This window comes from Saccostrea cucullata, unplaced genomic scaffold (genome assembly GCF_032062105.1).
Source record: "Saccostrea cucullata isolate Sc308-1 unplaced genomic scaffold, CSIRO_AGI_Scuc_v1 ctg44, whole genome shotgun sequence".
NCBI lineage: Eukaryota > Metazoa > Mollusca > Bivalvia > Ostreida > Ostreidae > Saccostrea > Saccostrea cuccullata.
Genome location: NW_026938421.1, coordinates 442,106 through 460,904, shown reverse-complemented (window position 1 = coordinate 460,904; position 18,799 = coordinate 442,106). Strand labels below are relative to the sequence as shown.

The following is an 18,799-nucleotide window of genomic DNA, read 5'->3' as shown; positions in this document are numbered from 1 at the left end:
GCATCTTCTTCATATTATGCAGAGCCCCCAGGCGCGGATCCAGGAATTGAAGTTAGGGGGGCGCCAAAGGTAGGCAAGGGGTCTGGGGGCCGCCTTGAGGCCCCCAGTGGGTCTAGGGCAAAGCCCTGTTGGGGGCTTTTACATCTCCTGGGTTCTAGAGATTTTGTAGGGTAAAAATGAGGTCTACCAAGTAGATATATTAACATTCTCTAGACGAAACTATAATTTACGTTAACTTTGAGAATTTAAGGGGGGCGCCGGGTGCGCCCCCCCCTTAAATCCGCCACTCGCACCCTCAAGTAAAGGTCATATATGTTCCTTTGCGCCAAAACTCCAAAAGTTCACCCCCCCCTTATTTCTTAACCTTTGTGTCTACAAAATACGCCCCACAGAACAATAATAACTTTATCACTCTCCAGCCTTGATAAAAATTAAGGAATTCAGCAAAATAAATCACTTGATCACGGATCTTCTTTTCTGTGTTTAAAAAATGCTACGGCGCTAGCTCACTTATCTTTTTAAAAGATAAACTTGTCAAATAATTAAATTAGTATTCTGAATAACTAAATCCTCTATAATTACTCCATCAATGTATAAAACGAAACACATTTATTTAATATTAAACAGCAACAGCTTAATTTATGCTGATATCTAGTCTCTAAGTCTTGAAGAAAGAAAACTTGTACCTTATTCCCATATTTTCAAATTTTGTTTTGTCAATCTATGTGACAAAATGATTCATATCCGATAATAATGTTAAACTTTACATTCCTATTTAATTGAGTTTACAACCAATTCTAGTTTAAGTTGTCATATTTCCCAGAATGCAATCATGGCAATTATTGAAAAAAGAATAAAAAAAACATTATGTAATAAGATGAGAAGTTTATAGAATAGGAATCGTATTTTTTCGAAAAGAAATGGATGCTAGTATGTTTTCGAACAACAACTTTATTGCATATAAACCAAAAAATTATCGAATAAAAAAGATAAAATTATCGAATTGGAATGACAAAATTAGCGACTATTAACCGATTGTTTTAGATATCAATGACATCGAATAGGAAAAGCGTGTTTTCGAAAACAAAATGTAAATTTTATGATATATGAATCATATTCTCACATTTCCTGTAATTGGAATACCAATTTATCGAATACAAATTACAAATAATGCAATAGAAATAACAAGTAATCAAATAGGAATCACATTGTATAGAATAATAATAATCTCATTCTCAAGGTTATGGTCCGGAAGCGATCAATTTTCAAGCCGAGACAGGCTACTGACAAATAAGTTAATTGTTACATGGATTTCAACAATTTATTTAAAGTCAGCATTACTTACATGCTATGGTCGCTATAATATTGCTCTTTTTCACAAATATAACCTATCATTGGAATCATTTTGGTCGGTGTGTTTCATTGTAATTTTTATGCTATTAATTTTGTTATTTCTATACTGAATTTGACTAAATGGGATGTTCCACCCACCTGATAAATATATATAGGGCTCACTTTCTAGACAGCAGATTTTTAAGATTTTTGTTTTATGCACTATTTGTTGTTTTGTAGTTATTTATGGATGCCATGGATTTTGGAAAGTATTTTCAAAAATAAAGTTGTCATGCTTGAAGATAACTGAAATCGTGCACTGATCAAAATGTACATATATACACGGGGTGATACTGTATGTTTATTTCTATTATTCTTGAAAAGGGAAAAATTGAAAACGAAATATAAATAAAGTGATATTGCATGATAAATCCCGTAAAACAACTTCCCAGCTAAAAAAAAATGTTCAAACTTTGAGGTGGGGTCAATATTCAACAGGGTCAATTTTCAACTTGTTGACGTCATCAGGTGTAAGAAAAAAATTATCAAACTGTTGAAAAATGACCCCGGGTATAAATTCAACGACTTTTGGTCTCAATATTCAACGTTGAAAAATGACCCCGGGTCAATATTCAACGTTGAAAAATGACCCCCGGGTCAATTTTCAACTCGGGTCAATATTCAACGTTACACCGGCAAACCGATTTCGAAAACTTCACTTCCGGTCGGAAGTTATCGCCCTTAGATCGAAATTTAGAGGACCTCCTTGTCCGTAAGTAAACTAAAAAACGGCTCAAGCGAGAACGCTGAAATTTTCAGGGATGATAGAGGACATGTTGCCATGTTTCACAAACGTCAGAATATTTTCCGGAAGTGCCTAGTATGGAAGCTCGTAGGGGTCGAAATTTAGGACACGAATCATTAGTGATTTTTTGAGACATTTTGCATCATATCTTTTAAAGTATAATTACTTTGTAAAAACATACTGAACAATATTTGTGCAGAACAACGAGATCTTTAATATGATATCAAGAAAAAAGGGCTGACTAATCACATTAGGGGTAAAAAGGGGCCATAAGTCTTTAATCAATAACTCTTTAACAGTCAATATTTTGTTATACATTACTGTAGCAAAATTGTTGATCTAAACAATCTACAACTACATATTATGATTTTCATGTCGTATGGTATATAATTAAGGGCCACAAGGGGCCAGAATGCTAAATCTTTGACACTTTATATCTCGAAAGTGAGAAATATTTTGATAAATAATATTGAACAAAAGATGTTCAAAATAATGTTCTAAACAATATGCAATCTTTCATTTTTTGCTAAACGCCCCCATAAGGGAGTTGAAGGGTTGGACCCTAAATATTTCTTTTGCAAATAACTCTAAAACGAAAAGGAATCTCTGAATTGTTGTTGAACAAAAAGTGTTCAAAATCCTATGAGCTTTAGGGTGATATCAAGAAAAAGGGGCTGGACACTCAAATTAGGGGCTGAGAAGGGTCACAAGTCTTCAATCGATATCTCTTCATAAGTTAATATTTTGTTATATATTACTGTAGCAAAAATGTTTATCTCAACAATCTACAACTATATCTTATAATTTTTATGTCGTATGGTACATAATTAGGGGCCACAAGGGGTCAGAATGCTAAATCTTTGACGCTTTTTATCTCGAAAGTGAGAAATATATTGATAAGTGATATCGAATAAAAGATGTTCAAAATAATGTTCTAAACAATATGCAACCTTTCATTTTTCGCTAAAGGTCCCCATTAAGGAGTTGAAGGGTTGGCCCCTAAATATTTCTTTTGCAAATAACTCGAAAACGAAAGAGAATCTCTGAATACTTGTTGAATAAAAAGTGTTCAAAACCCTAAGAGCTTTAAGATGAAATCAAGAAAAAGGGGCTGGGCACTCAAATTAGGGGTCAAGAAGGGCCAAAAGTCTTCAATCGATAACTCTTTATCAGTTAATATTTTGTAATATATTACTTAAGCAAAGATGTTTATCCCAACCATTCATAACTATATATGATTTTTATGTCGTATGGTACATAAGTAGGGGCCACAAGGGGTCAGAATGCTAAATCTTTGAGGTTTTATATCTCAAAAGTGGGAAATATTTTGATAAGTAATAGTAAACAAAAGATGGCCCCTAAACATTTCTTTTGCCAATAAAAACAATCTCTAAACACTTGTTGAACAAAAAAGTTTAAACGCCTGAGATCTTTAAGATGATTTGAAGAAAAAAGGGCTGGTCCCTCATATAAAGGGTCAAGAGGGGCCAGAATTCAAATTTATGACTATTTAACGTTTAATATTTCTTTAAAAACATAATGGTAGCAAAATCGTTTTTCTTAACAATATTATCATTGTAAAAAATCTCAATCAGAATCTTATCTTATCTCATCAAGAATCGGACGGAAGACCCACTCGTTGTTCACAACGAGATCTCATCTAGTTTTTTTTTCTTTTTGATGAGTTGATGAGACAGAATATTGTAGATCTGCTTAACATTTAAATGTTTCATAGATGAATTGCAAAGATAGCGAAAAGTAAGAATGGTCAAAAGTCTAATAAGTTTGTGTGAATACAATTGTGGGACATGGGTACCAGTCACGTGGATGAGATTGTGTATCGCTGTGACTGCTGGCACGAAAACACTTACTCAACACTTACTGCCTGAAGGTCATAAGGCAATAGTACAGCTCTTTGGTAGCCCTCCAAATGATTATTGATGGGGCCTCAACAGGAGTGAAAAATTTTGGAGTGGACAAACAAGCAAACAAAAGTCCAATGCAACAATAGGAATGAGCAAGGAAATAGGTGCATTGACTTACATGTAAACGATGTCTTTTTACAAGGGTTATGCATTCTGAAGATACAAGTCCAACATAAGAAAAAGAAATTAGCATGAAAAAGGTTGATATCATTACTTCCCTTAATTCTCTTCCTGCATGATGCACAAGAGGTTTGGAAATCTCTCCACTTAGGTCGGTCCTAGGCTGCATTGTGTGTAATGATTCAAGTGTTCAAGCCTGTGTCATTCCGCTGCACCTCCACCCCAGCCTCAATGCTGGAAAAAGATATTTATTATTTTGAATCAATGAACCTAATGCTTTGTAGTATGAAAGATAACTCCTATAGCAATTGCATGAATAGATTCAACTCACCAAAGCCTAGATTAAGTAAGTTTTCTGATGAACGAAGACCGCCTTCTGTTTGTCTGTATTTCTTTTTTCGAACAAACAATGCTTAAAGCATAATTGTGAAAACTTAATTAGAAAGCCATGCAACTATAAAAGTGTAAATTTTACAAGAAAAGAATTTTTTTTTAAATATTAAACACTGTTTTTGAAGGCCGCTTTATTCTTTTTCTATAAAAATGCACATTTACAAGAATGACCAAATTTTGACGGCAGTAGCACCGTAAACCACATACAAGAATCTGAGTTCCCATCGGCGAATAGCCGAGAACGTTAGAATAGATTTTTGATTTTTTACCATAAGTGTACTGAATTGGACAAGCTATTAGCAAAGGATTCTTTCAATTTAGATCATTTGTGCCATATTAGACCAAATCCGCGAAATTTTGAATACGTTAGAGCCGTTTTTTAAATTACTTTGCATATATCGTCTGCGGCGTACCTAAAAGTAATCGTTTAGAAAAGAAAGTCGTGTTTAAAACCTCAAAAATATCAACACATCTTGAGAGAGATAGAAGAACTAGTAAAGTCTCCCGTAACGTTAAATGTATTGCGGAGGAGTAAGACTTCACAGCTGACAAGTCATGGGAGAAATCCGTAGAGAATTTGGTATGCCAATAATAGCCCAATAATTTGTATATAATATGCCTGCCATCCTTCAATCTATCAGTGGCATGTATTTAAAAACGAAGTCTTTCTTTCGATCATAAAGTTTTCAAATAGCTGACTTTGAACAAGATTATAAATGCCTTTATTATATGAACTTATTTGAAGGTAGCCTGCCTTGATTTTGGAACTGTTTATTAGTAAACACGCTGTTTTCCTAAGAATAAAGTGGAAACATACACTTTTGGTGATAAAGGTATATTACTATATGAATAGATGTTGACATAGAAATGTTGAATGCTTTAGATTTCTCACAAAGTATAGATTTCAGTTTGCCATAAACCTGTTTCTCCATCTACCCTAGAAATTCCAGAGGAAGGACCAGGTGCCTACGAGGAGTATTTATCTGCTGTTGACCGGTCACATCCGCCTTGAGCCCTATTTTTTGTTCCAGTAGGTGGAACATTCCATCAATTCAGTATAAAAACAAAAGCCTCACAATTGGTATGAAACAAGAGTCGGATACATCTGTTTCATATTTGGATATTTTACTTGAAAAAGACGTTAATGATAATCTAACAACTAAGCTCTGTGATAAACGTGATGACTTTAGCTTTTCAATCTTCAACTTCCCTTACTTATGCAGCAATATACCCTCAGCGCCTGCAGAAGGAGTTTATATCTCTCAAGTTAATTCGTTATGCAAAAGTATGCTCTACGTATTAACAATTTCTAAAACGAGGTTTTTAATTGACAAACAAGTTGAAGAAACATGAATATCAACAGTTTCGTTTAAGGTTTCGTGAAAGATCAACATGTCTAAAAATTAATTTTTACAATAGTTTAAAAACTATGCGAGGTATAAAGTTAAAATTTTTACAGTTTATAAATATATCATTGATTAATGGATAGAATGCATCATTTGATAACAAATACTTAAAAAATAGTTCTCGAGAAAAATTATCTTAACAAACATACATATTTTTTTTTAAAATACACCTGATTAATTCGGTGCTTATAGTGAAAGTCATCATTGCTTCATTTTTAATGAAGGGCAAGTTGGACTTCGATTGCCTCTGGTAAGTTGTATATTTGAAACCGAAAGTAAGATTTGCAAATGGCAGATTTTATAGGGGTCTTGTCTTCATACATGTTATGCGTTCAATAACAGTCTATCAGAGCCCATTCACGTCCAACTTGACCTTCATTGATTTAAGGAATCACTGTCTAGTTAGTATAGTGTGCCAGGGCATGAACGATAGTGGGAAACATGGAATAATTTGCATTACGGGCGAAGCCCGTTATGCATAAATTATCCCATGTTTCCCACTATCGTTGATGTCCCTGGCATACTATACTAACTAGACAGTGATTTCTTATATTTCCATTTCATTCTGAAATAAAACTGTAGATTTAGACTTCAAAAATGTAGACATAGATTTAAATTACACGAGGACTCCCATGCCAATTTCAGTAGTTCTCGCCCACTGACGTCAAACACAAAGGCAGCCGCACGAGATTTACATGCATATTCACCTCCATAGTGTTAGATACAGAGACAGATGCGTACTAGATTTGCATTTCCTCCTTAGCTCCTGACCTATCGACCTGCCTAATTTACTTGCCGGTAGAATTATCAAGAAATCAACTCTGCTAACTTTCAAAGAGGTATCATAGAGAAGAAAAAAACTAGAAATGGAAATATAAAAATATATTTCTGTTGCGATGGTTTTCACAAAAAGGACAGAATTAAGCAGGTGCATTTTTCTTTAAATATGCACATTCTTTTAAACATAATTTTTTCTCAAAAATATATTTTTAGAATTTTTGTTTCCAGATGATACTTTCTATCTCTTAATCAATGATACATTTATAAACTCGAAAAGTTTGAACATTATACCTCACATAGTTTTGGAGCTATTTTGAAAATAAATTTTTTGACATGTTGACCTTTGACGAAACATTTAGGTCATCATTTTATGGTCGATACAATGACTTGTAAGAAAATGCAATTTTTCATTTAGTTAAATGCTGACTGATGTTTTTCATACAAATTGTTAGTCCATTATTTATACACTGAATTGACGATGGATTTCTCCGTTACTTAACGATCATGACAAGGAGCACACAGCGGATGTGACTTGTCGGCAGGGTCGCCGATCCTGCCTCTGATGTTTTAGAGACCATGTTTGCTCTGCTCCAATTTTGTATTGTTTAATAGACTTTTGAGCTTGAGTACTGTTCTTTATCTCCATATGTTTCATTAAGGTTTTGTCCAAAATCTCAATCACATCATCTCGGGTCTTTCCGTAAGAGGTCGGAAAAACAACCTCGAATGTATTTTAAACATCACCGGATTTTAAAAATTTATACATCTTACTGTCTATTTGAATATAGAATTGAAAGGCTTTTAAAAAGTTCCTTCTGAAGTATATTTTAGGTAATATCTTTACAATCAATAAAGTTAAACTCCATACTCCAGAGATAAGAGGTCTACCAACATTTATTTCTAATTTTGTGAAACGGGGGGTTGTCATAGCGTCTACGTAGTACATTCAAGGCTTTTTTTCCCGCTAGGCGGAAAGGCCTGAGAAATTGCGATTTTCCAAAATCTCTAACTGTCTACGGTAAAACTTTCTTGGCTAAATGAGACTGGAATTCCATATCCGTTTTATAGCATTTAGGTTTCCTCGTGATAATCTGGTGATACGAACTCGGTTTTTTTTTTATATCCAGGTTATTGCATTACCGTTGTCGAAAGGATGCAAAGGGTTGTAAATACATACTGTTTGATGCTTTTAATTATGGTATGAATATAAATTAAAATAACATGACATAGAAAGGCGAAAAGAAAGTCATTTACATTTTCGATTAAAAACAGAGGTAGGAGACCCTAAGCAGGTATTTCAACCTTTTCTATTAAAAGATGCATAATATATATGAATTACAGATGCTAATATTACGTAACAATCTTTTTCTGTTGTCCATTGCATTTTGCCCAAAGACATCCATCGATAAAATAAAACTTCAACAGACCGTGTAGTACGCGTAGAATAAATAAATACACAAAATTATGGCATACCTATTTTTTTCACAAAATAAAATGAAATATGATTATTAACAGGGAGTTTGAGGTAGACAATACTATATTGTATTTCTTTATTTAAATAGTTCTCAAAATAACATTTCGTCAAAATAATAATGACTTTCAAAACTTCCACGTACTAATTGTAAGTGTTTATTGCGATTTAATACTTCGTTCAGAGTCAGCGAACTTAGAGTTGCTGATTTCTAATTCTAATTACCTCAAATCAACAGTGACTTTCGTATTAGTGTAATTATAAAACAATTTTACTCTAGGATTAAAACCATCCTTTTAATGACTCTTGTTTATAAGATACTGACACAGAAGGCAAGGATCTCAAGTTCAAGTTCAAGTTCTTTATTGACTTTGAGCATTATAGCTTATCAGTACGAACAAATACAAACATGACTGTACAGGTTTACAGGAGAATATGATAATCAGATGTTTACACAGCCCACAGAAATAAAATTGCTATCCAGTTAATTGAGGAAAGACGTTAACAACATAACCATGCAATGCCTTATATGAAGCCGACACAACGTACCAAACTTTGCAGTTGAAATATTGATTACTCACTATACTTGAAATAAACATAAAAATTAATTATTCTGTCGGACATTTCGCACCAAATGAAGTACATCGGGTTCAAGAATCAGGATAAACTGAGAAAATAGGAGGAATCTACAATATAAAACAGGTAACATTGATATGTCTCACATACCATCCAATATTTTCTAGCAGAAATTGTTTTTCAGTGATATTTTGATTTTTCTTTAACATGAGTACATTTTACTTTGAAAATCCACTACAAGTAAGTAATTTGGCAAGAGACAGCTTTTCGTGATGGTTAAATCAAATGACCAAAAATCTTATTTTAATATACCTTTTGATGTTTTTGTTTATTGTTAAAAAATGATTTTTTTCAGTTTACAAACGTTCAGATCAAAGAACCTGAATCGATTCAACAAATGACGGATAATTTAAGTCATCGAGAAAATAAAATTCTGAGAGAGAAATTGATATAAAAGAACTTTACGACTACCTTTTTGTAACGGCAAGACATTTTCCGTGAATATAGTCCGAAAATATTAAAAATTTCCCTCTGAGAAGAAACTGAGCCGAAAATGGCAAGATATTAATACAATATAGCATGAAGAAAAATAAAGTTAATTTAGGTACTTTTTCATCAAAATTACAATGTAAAAAAGCATTATAATTGGAAGTATGCATTATTTATATTTTTTCTGAACAGCTCCACAATTGAAATTTAATGTTCAATCTTCCTCTGTTTGGAGGAAAGAGAAATATCTTGAGGAGGCTGTTTCAAGGATTCATATGTTATCAACATAGTCCTGTAAAATCTAGAATTAGAAGGAAGGATAATTAACGGTCATCCCCAGATGGTGCTACATCAGTCCTGTGTGTTTTAATCAGGGCCAACCTTGTCAAAATATTGATCAGAATATACATCTATAACAAAGATTCCCAGCAGACATGAGAGACGTTGTCGTGTGATTCTGACATCTGATGCACAATGAACAAGGGAACCAGAAAAAGGGGGATCATGGTGGAAAAGTTTAACGAAGCCTTCTACGAATCCACCATTTTTCTCCGTATCAGCTTCTTTTCCGCTAGTATCACCTTCATCATATTTGTTACGGGATTTTTTGCCCCGTCTTGGAAATATTTAGAGTTTACTCTTCATTTCAACAACTTAGACACAAACGATCCCTCCATCTTGGATCCTGGCGATCCTTCAGTGTTTGAAGATTCCAGTTTACATCTTAAAGACGTAGCCTCTGAATTTAATTCATCAGTGTTGTACGAAAACTGGAATAAGGAATATAACTTAACTTCTTACTTTGAAGATCTTGACTTTGCAGAGTATTCTTTGAACACAATGAATTTTTCAAATCATTCCAGTGAATTATTTTACTCTTCCTATGATACTTTAGAACTTTTCACTGCACACATTGTCATTGGACTATGGGAAACGAGGGTCTGTACCAAATTTCTCGCAGAAGAAAATTGCATCCCACCATTCAAAACTCAAGGTAAAGTTTGAAAAAATTACTTACGTATTCTTTCTCTCTTTCTTTATCTATTTCTCTTGTCGTTTAGCTTGCAGCTGTTCGACTTCTAATGAAGAAAAAAAAAAGACTCTTTGACTCTTTTTTTATTTCCTTCTTGACAGCAAATAGAATTTATCATTACGTCAAATGCTGAATGGCGTTTTTCATACCAATCTTTAGTTCATTATTTACACACTGAGTTGACGATGGATTTTTCCGTTATTGCCCGATCATGACAAGGAGCATACGGCTGTTGTGACCGATGGACAGGGGATGCTCACTCTTCAAAGGCACCTGATCCCCCACTGATGTTTCAGAGGTCCTTGTTTGCTCTGCCTCTGTTTTGTAATGTTTAATGGACTTTTGAGCTTATGTATCGACCATAGAACTTACGAAATGATGACTTTAAATGATACTACTGATATTCTTGTTTCATCAACTTGTTTGTCAAAAGTTAAGACTTTTCAACTTTATACACAACCATTCCCCACGATAAATGTAAGTCAGGGCTTTTTGGATATCATTCATAGCTGATTTTTCAATAAAAATGGAACTCGAAAATTTACTTACCTTACACACAAGTATTCCGAAGTCGACATCAAAAAGATGCTTGAGTTTCTGAATGACAATATCTATGTTGATTTTGTAGACCTGGTCTTCCAACAATCTATTGGAATTCCCATGGGTACCAATTGCGCCCCGCTATTAACAGACCTATTTTTGTATTCACATGAAGCAGAATTTGTACAAAATCTTAAAACACTTGCTGTGGCCTTCAACTCGACATTTAGATATATCGACGACGTATTGACAATTAACAACGTTAATTTTCATTCCTATGTCGATACGACATATCCTGGTGAGCTTGAAATAAAAGATACCACAGAGTCAGACACATCTGCTTTACATTTAGATAATTTACTTTAAAAAGACGTTAATGGTAATCTAACAACCAAGCTCTATGATAAACGTGATGACTTTAACTTTTCTATAACTTTCTAACGACATAATAGTGGAAATAACCATTACAAGTGTAAATATAAATATATTCCGTGTAAGCAAACACGAATAAAGGAACCGGACTTTATATGTGAAACATACCACATATTTGTCAAAAATTAAAAGTTGGAAATGCGTACATAAATGTTCTCATCTGTGTTTTTGGCAAGCCAACTTCACAATTAGTGTAAAAATTTTAGTCCCTATTTAAAGAAATAAGTTCATTTCAAGCGATCAAATAAATTACAATTTCTTTTTAAATGTACAAGTACAGAAAGTAAATTGAGCAAACTGATCCTGGAATGAAATTATTATATGACCCTCCTTCGACTGTAATAAAAACCATAATTGCATAAAATACACACTGTGAATCGTGTGATTTTAATCAACGGTCGATTTTTCATCAGAAGGTAAGTTGTAAGATGCAGTATACTGTACAGATACGATTATTCATCACGAGTGTTTAATAAATGAGATATATCCTGAAGAAAAAGCATGACTAGCACTGTATACATTCTCTCTGCAAATAACGAGCAGTTGGTGGCACTCATCCTAGCTTTGACACTGCAAACAAGAATTGAGACCGTGCTCCCGGTCATGAATCAAATTTGGTAAACGCCCATTGGTTTAAAATTAGTATTTAAACCATAGCCTAACAATTAGAATGAAACTTGACAGTCAAAATATGACCCAATGTAAGATTTTACTTGTAAACAACCATATAAGGTATCCATTGTTACATTCAAAAAATGTTTAAAGCCCTGGTTTAAAACTTCATCGTTTCCTTACATCCCTAACTAACTGGGAGACAAAAATGCAAGAAGCAGATGATAGTGAAAAGTTGACAAAAGGTTAACTTAAGTCGTTCCTTTTGTCAAATATACAAATGTAATAAAGTAGTTAATTGACCATCAATGTCTATAATCAGTTAAACTCCTAGATGTGTAGTGAAGTTTCTGATGTGTTCTTATTCAAGTTTACTGTTTAAATGAAGGACCACACGCTCTTTAAAGGGGAATTAATAAAAGGAAAATATTAACTAACCAAAAAATCTTCTAGAAATTACTGTACATTTTAAGACTTAATTTTTGGGTGTAAAGTAAAGCTTATTTAATTTTATTTTAAATGAATAAATAAAGCTTTATCGGCTGGTAAGGCACCAAAAAAGGACAATGTTAAACCGAGAAATAAAAAATAGGAAATGTATTTCAAGTTTTTTTTTATATAAAAAAGAATGGTTGATACGAACTGGTTTTCAAACCAATTGTAAGGCCATTATTTACACACTATATTGTCATCAGATTTTTCGTTATTTCCCATTCTGACAAGAAGCAAGGTGTGACCGGTCGGCAAGGGTTGCTTCTTATTCCGCGGCATCCGACCCTACCTCTGATGATTTAGAGATCCGTGTTTAATTTACTCTAATGCTGATTGTATTGTTTGAATTGACTTTTTTACCACGAGTTTGAATATCTCCATATTTTTCAATTATATGTTTATTTGTGCTCACTGGAAGATATCGAGAAGACATAGGAATGAAGCAACTATTGTTAATTATCAAAAATTCAGTCGATATATTTGATTACGTCTTGAGATGAAAGCAACAGCATGCGCTTTCTTCTTTTATCAAGAAGTTTTTAATTAAATCTGCTTCATAAGAACATAAAACTTATCGGCAATAAAGAAGCAGAATAAATGCTCAACTGAATTCAGACTGATTTTTTGAAGACCTGGTTTCCGAAAACTACATAGATGCATAGGGAAAATATTTTTTTCTCGAAAAAAGTTAAATTACAGTGAGTCATATTAATATGAAAGCACCCAAAGAAAGACTGTGAACTTTAATTTTCGAGGCAATAAAACTAATTTTAGATATTTAAACAATCTACTAGTATTCACAAAGTCACAATAAAGTTTTTTTTTTTTTTAGTAAATTCTGATCTATCAACTTAATTCTAAAGGTTCCTCTACATATTCCTTTGCTAATAAATCAGCCAATTCTTGGCTAAGAGTAAGTCCTTGGGTCATAATCAAACCAAACTTCACAGAACACTATATGCATGCATATAGACATGATTTGCTTGGGAGATACAATGAAAAAAACCTTTATATTCTAAGATTTCAAGCTCACTTTAGCACCGAGAACATAAAGAAGTACCATGTTGGAAACGTGATAACCAAATTGGCGTACAAAAGGTTTAACTCTAACAAAGCCAGAAAAAAAAAATTAAATTCTGTTGAATAAAATTAAAAACGAATAAATACCATGTATCTTTATATTTTACAGTTTACTATTTTAAATTTACTTACATGGGTTATTTGCAACATTATTTTGTTTTAAAAACACTTTGATTGTATACACAAATGCTCCGAAGTTGTTATTAAGATATGCTTGAGTTTCTGATTTACAATATAAACAGTGCGTGTACATTTGATACGCATAGATCTGATTAGCTTATTTTAACAGTAACACCATATTTAGTAAATTAGAATTCCATTTTAGATACATGTCTATACAGACAAATAAAGACCAAGTTTTAAATAATTCTGTCGGAATTCCTATCGCAGGATACCAATTGCGTCCCTTTTTCGGTAGACCTATTTTGTGTACTCTACTAAAGCAGAATTTATTTTAAATCATAAACACGAGGAGTACTTCCTGTAGCCTTCAACTAGATATTTAGATATGTGGATGACGTACTTGTCAATTAACAATACTTACTTTCGTGCATTTATCGCCTTTATTTATCCCAGTGAGCTTGAAATGAAAAATATCACAGAGTCTGGCATTTCTCTTTCTTACAAACGCAATTATTAGCTCTTATGAGTGAAAGATCTCAAAGAAGTGCAAACAAATATGTGAAGAACATTGACCCCACCATCCCTGTCATATGTTAAAAGAGAGAAACAGACTACGTCATCGTATTCTTCTTTTCTTCATTTTTTTTTTAAAATAAAGAATATGGTACATGTATAGCGAAAAGTATTCAATATCAAAGTCCATAAAACAATACAAAATAGGATCAGAGAAAACACGGACCTCCATAACATCAGAGGTGGGATCAGGTGCCATGGAGGAGTGAGCATCCCCTGCCGACCGGTCACACCCGCCATTTGCTCCTTGTCATGATCGGGAAATTAATCTGTTGTCAATTCAGTGTATAAATAATGGACTAATTACCATGAACAACGTCAGTCAGGCTTGGACTCAATGATGAATTGTATTTGCTGACAAGGTCATTGTATGGGCCATAGAACTTACAAAATGATGACTTTAAACGGAACTGCTGATATTCTTGTATCATCAACTTGTTTGTCAATAATTTACCTCGTTTTAGAAATTGTTCATACGTAAAGCATGCTCTTGCGTATCGAATCAACTGAGATATTTAAACTCCGTATGCAGGTGATGAAGGTATATTGCTGCATAAGTAAGGGTTGACGATAGAAAAGTTAAAGTCATCACGTTTATCATAGAGCTTGGTTGTTAGATTACCATTAACGTCTTTTTCAAGTAAAATATCCAAGTACGGAACAGATGTGCCAGACTCTGAGGTATCTTTTATCTCAAGCTCACAAGGATATATCGTATCGTCGTCGATATATATATCTAAATGTCGAGTTGAAGGCAACAGCAAGTGTTTTCTCCTTTTTACGCATAAGATTTTGCACAAATTCTGCTTTATATGAATAGAATAATAGGTCTGCTAATATCGGGGCGCAATTGGTAACCATCGGAATTCCAATAAATTGTTGGAAGACAGACCTGGTGTCCAAAAACCACGTAGACATGGACAATCAGAAACTCAAGCATCTTTTTAGTGTCAACTTCATGCGTAAAAAGGAATAGCTTCTTAACATCTGAAGATTTATAACATTTAATTTTGTAACAAACTTATTTAGGTCATTGGAATACCGTATAGCGGGTTTTTTGGCGGATGTAAAATTTGGCGTTTTGCCTGCACTAAAATATGCCAATAATTTTGGCGTAATTCATTTTAGCGGACGCAGGGTTTAAGCTCTATGCAGAGTTCAGACAATTTTAGCAATTAAAATTTCAGCAGACAATCATCAAAACGCCAAAATAAGCCAAAATTAGCACCCCGCTAAATTAACCCGCTATACGGTATAAAACATAGTTATTCAATAAATAATGTATCCAGCATTGAGACAATCTCATGTCAATGCTTTCGAACATTTCATTTGGGAACATCCCCCCTTTTTTTTTCTTTTACAAAAATTGATGGTCAATTTTTAGCATGTTTTTCCTAGATTGAGATAATTTTTTTTTCATTTTTCTATCTTTCATGCGGTAAAAGTGTCTATCGTAAAAATAATTAAATTACTTTGAAGCAATGGGATGTGGATGTTATCTTACCAAATCAGTTAATTGATAAAGGTTATTTTTCCTATTAACTAATCGAATCTAATTATTTTTGCGCCTGTGTCGGACTAATTCGAGAAAAAAATTAGATATGTTTATTGGTTCTTTGAATTAAGAATAATACCTCAGAGAATAACTTGGTAAGATGTTAACTTGGAAGAAAGATTGCATTAGATTTTATTTCCAGGGATAAACTACATATAGTGATTGGACTCTAAATTCTATAAATAAGGTTCGCTGAGGGAAAAAACTTTAATTTTGATTTTGGCTATAAATTCTGTGAAAACTTTATTGTTTGCAATTACTTGTTTGTTGTAAATGTAACTTTAAATTAAAGCAAGACTACAGTGCTTCACGTGTATATAATCAAACGGTTTGTTTTATACGTAATTTGCAAAACAGCTTTTAATCAAAAACCAAGAAAGTACTAATCTTAAAAGAAAATTATAATTCAAAGAGTAAAAACTTAAAATAAGATGTTATTGCATTAGACACTCGACTTTTACTTCTTTTTTCATAACATCACAGTTTTATTTTTGCAAATGTAATTATCAGTCTAAACTTTTATCATTTTTAGAATATTATACGTGCGATCTACGTTGCGGTGGAAAAATTTGTATCCGTTTTAGTCTGCTTAATGTCAATTTGAAGTGTATTGTTTGCATGCGATTCTTTCTTATCTGAGAAGTCATTTGGTAATTAGATGTAAACTGATATTGTTACATGTATGGCTTTTGTACCATCTAATCTCTTCCTTTCAGGACACAACTGGATCCGCCGGTCACGGGGGTTTTGTATCCTGGCCCTGGGGATGGCACTTCTGACGGTGGTCCTCATTCTTCTGTGTCTGTTCCTCTCAATCGCTGCTGACATGCTGCTCACCCATGTCATGACTCTCCTCACCAGCATTCTCTCAGGTAACACCTACTATTGTATGGTCTTCACTACTTTTGTCATTGAAACATATGGAAATAACGAACAGTATTCAAGATCAAAATACATAAAACAATACGAAACAGGAGCAGAGCAAACACGGATCTCCAAAACATCGGAAATGGGATCAGGTGCCCTGCTGACCGGTTAAGTCTTACAATCATATTATCTTAGATAACTCAGATAGGAAAAACCTTCAGTTTATATTTTCGTCAGTTTTTAAACCCTTGAAGCATTATAATGATTAAATTCTTTTTTCAGTGGGCAGCATAGCGGTGGGTATCCTCATCTTTACCACCAATCACACAAAGCTGGATGAGCACACGATGTTCAATAACATGGGCATGTTTCAGATGTTAGTTTCTAAAGTATCATGGGCATGTTGGCTTAGTGCCAGTGCTATCCCATCGGCAGCCATGACAGTTATCTTCTTGGGACTTAATTTAGTGTTTTTCTAACTTAAGTGCTACTTTGTACATTATGTTGCTCAGTAACTTTCGATGTTTATAATGAGTACATGAGGAAGATGGTAAGAATTTGGACGCATAACTGTAATGCATTTAAGTATTGTTTATTCTCAACATTTTTGAATCAAAATATACATAAATTAATGAAACAAAAGTATTGTCAGACTCGGAAACATCGAACCACTCTGTTCCTGGGTCTTAAATTGTGAGGGTAGGGTACTTCCTCATTTGAGGATTTTTTCCAAGTTATGTTTTTCTGCAAATGGCTTTCGAAAAATCTTAGCCATTTACGTTTTTAGATGAAAAAAGTAAGGTCTTCTCCGTATGAAAAGTAAGAACTATCGTTGGCTCACCCTTTACTCTAAGTGTTCTATAAACTCTATTTTGTAGATTGGGTTTAAAATGATATATTTGGAGGAAAATTAATTGGCTAAAAATCATATCTGACCACAAACCATGGAAAATTTTCTTTACTATCATATTATATATAAAATCAAAAGAAAGGGAAGGTCAAAAACTACTTGTGATGCAATAAACAACTAAACGATTAAACTTAGTATTTTACAAAATTATTTAAAAAGTGATAAAATAATTTCTGACCATTAAGTAAAACTCACTGTTTATAAGGTGAAGTTAAACTGTAAATGATAAAGAAATATTTTGAAAGATACCGAGTAGTTAAATTAAAAAATATGAAACAATGTTTTTGAAAAATGAAAGAAAAAAAAGATTTTGATGTGATGAAAATATCATATGAGAAAACAACAGTGTAAGATATAGCAATAAAGTAAAAAATGTTTTTTGACAATGTGAATCAACCATTTAATAAGGAGAAAAGTTTTGTGTCAAACATGTCAAAGCAGGAATCAAGTTTGTTGATACAGGTATGAAAACGTTCAGGGGAAGAACTCTTCCTTGTTTTTTTCTTTAAGCGTTTGTCCATCTTGGGTTATGGGTAAATATTCACTGTACTGCCATGTCCTCCCATTTATAACCTTTTGAAGTTGAATCGTTCCCTGATTATTTCACTGTCTTTCTTAGTCTTAATGATGAACGATGATTATTGACTCTTCTGCAGAAAAAGTTCCCGTTTCTCCGACAGACTTTTTCGTCAAACCCTTATAGCTGATGAGATATCTGCAATTGTCAGTTTGACAGGTAAAAGTTCTTAATATTCTGTAGCAGATGCCAGTTATGTGGTCGTTAAAAATGTTATTGAGAGGGTGGGCAATGCTTGTAGAGAAGACATAAGTCAGAACAAGTGTAAAACCTCCGTTAGGTTATTCAATAAGATTATTAAATCTGGTTTTAACTACCATGTCATTTACGTTCCTCAGACGTATACAGGCAGGCCAACAGGTTCCATTAAAACACGTTGCAAGAAAAAAAATCTAATTATTTAGAGGTTGCTTTCAATACAAATAAATCCCACAGTGCATGGATGAAACATATAGATATAAGGAACAGTATTCAAGATCAAAAGTCCACAAAACAATACAAGACGGAAGCAGAGCAAACACAGATCTCCAAAACATCAGAGATGGGATCGGGTGCCATGGAGGAGTGAGCATCCCCTGCTGACCGGTCACAACCGCCGTGTGCTCCTTGTCATGATCGGAAAATGACGGGAAAATCCGTCGTCAATTCAGTGTATAAATAATGGACTAACAATTCTTATGAAAAACGTCAGTCAGCATTTGACTCAAT

General features: G+C 33.5%; 1 protein-coding gene across 1 annotated transcript; it reads left to right on the top strand.

Moving 5' to 3' along the window:
• The first annotated feature begins 9,771 nt into the window (after positions 1-9,771).
• LOC134250149 (uncharacterized) lies at positions 9,772-17,083 on the top strand. The gene is made up of 3 exons (XM_062732500.1): positions 9,772-10,291; positions 16,454-16,609; positions 16,887-17,083. The coding sequence occupies exons 1-3, from the start codon at positions 9,772-9,774 to the stop codon at positions 17,081-17,083; spliced, it is 873 nt and encodes a 290-aa protein (XP_062588484.1).
• The last annotated feature ends 1,716 nt before the right edge of the window (positions 17,084-18,799 follow it).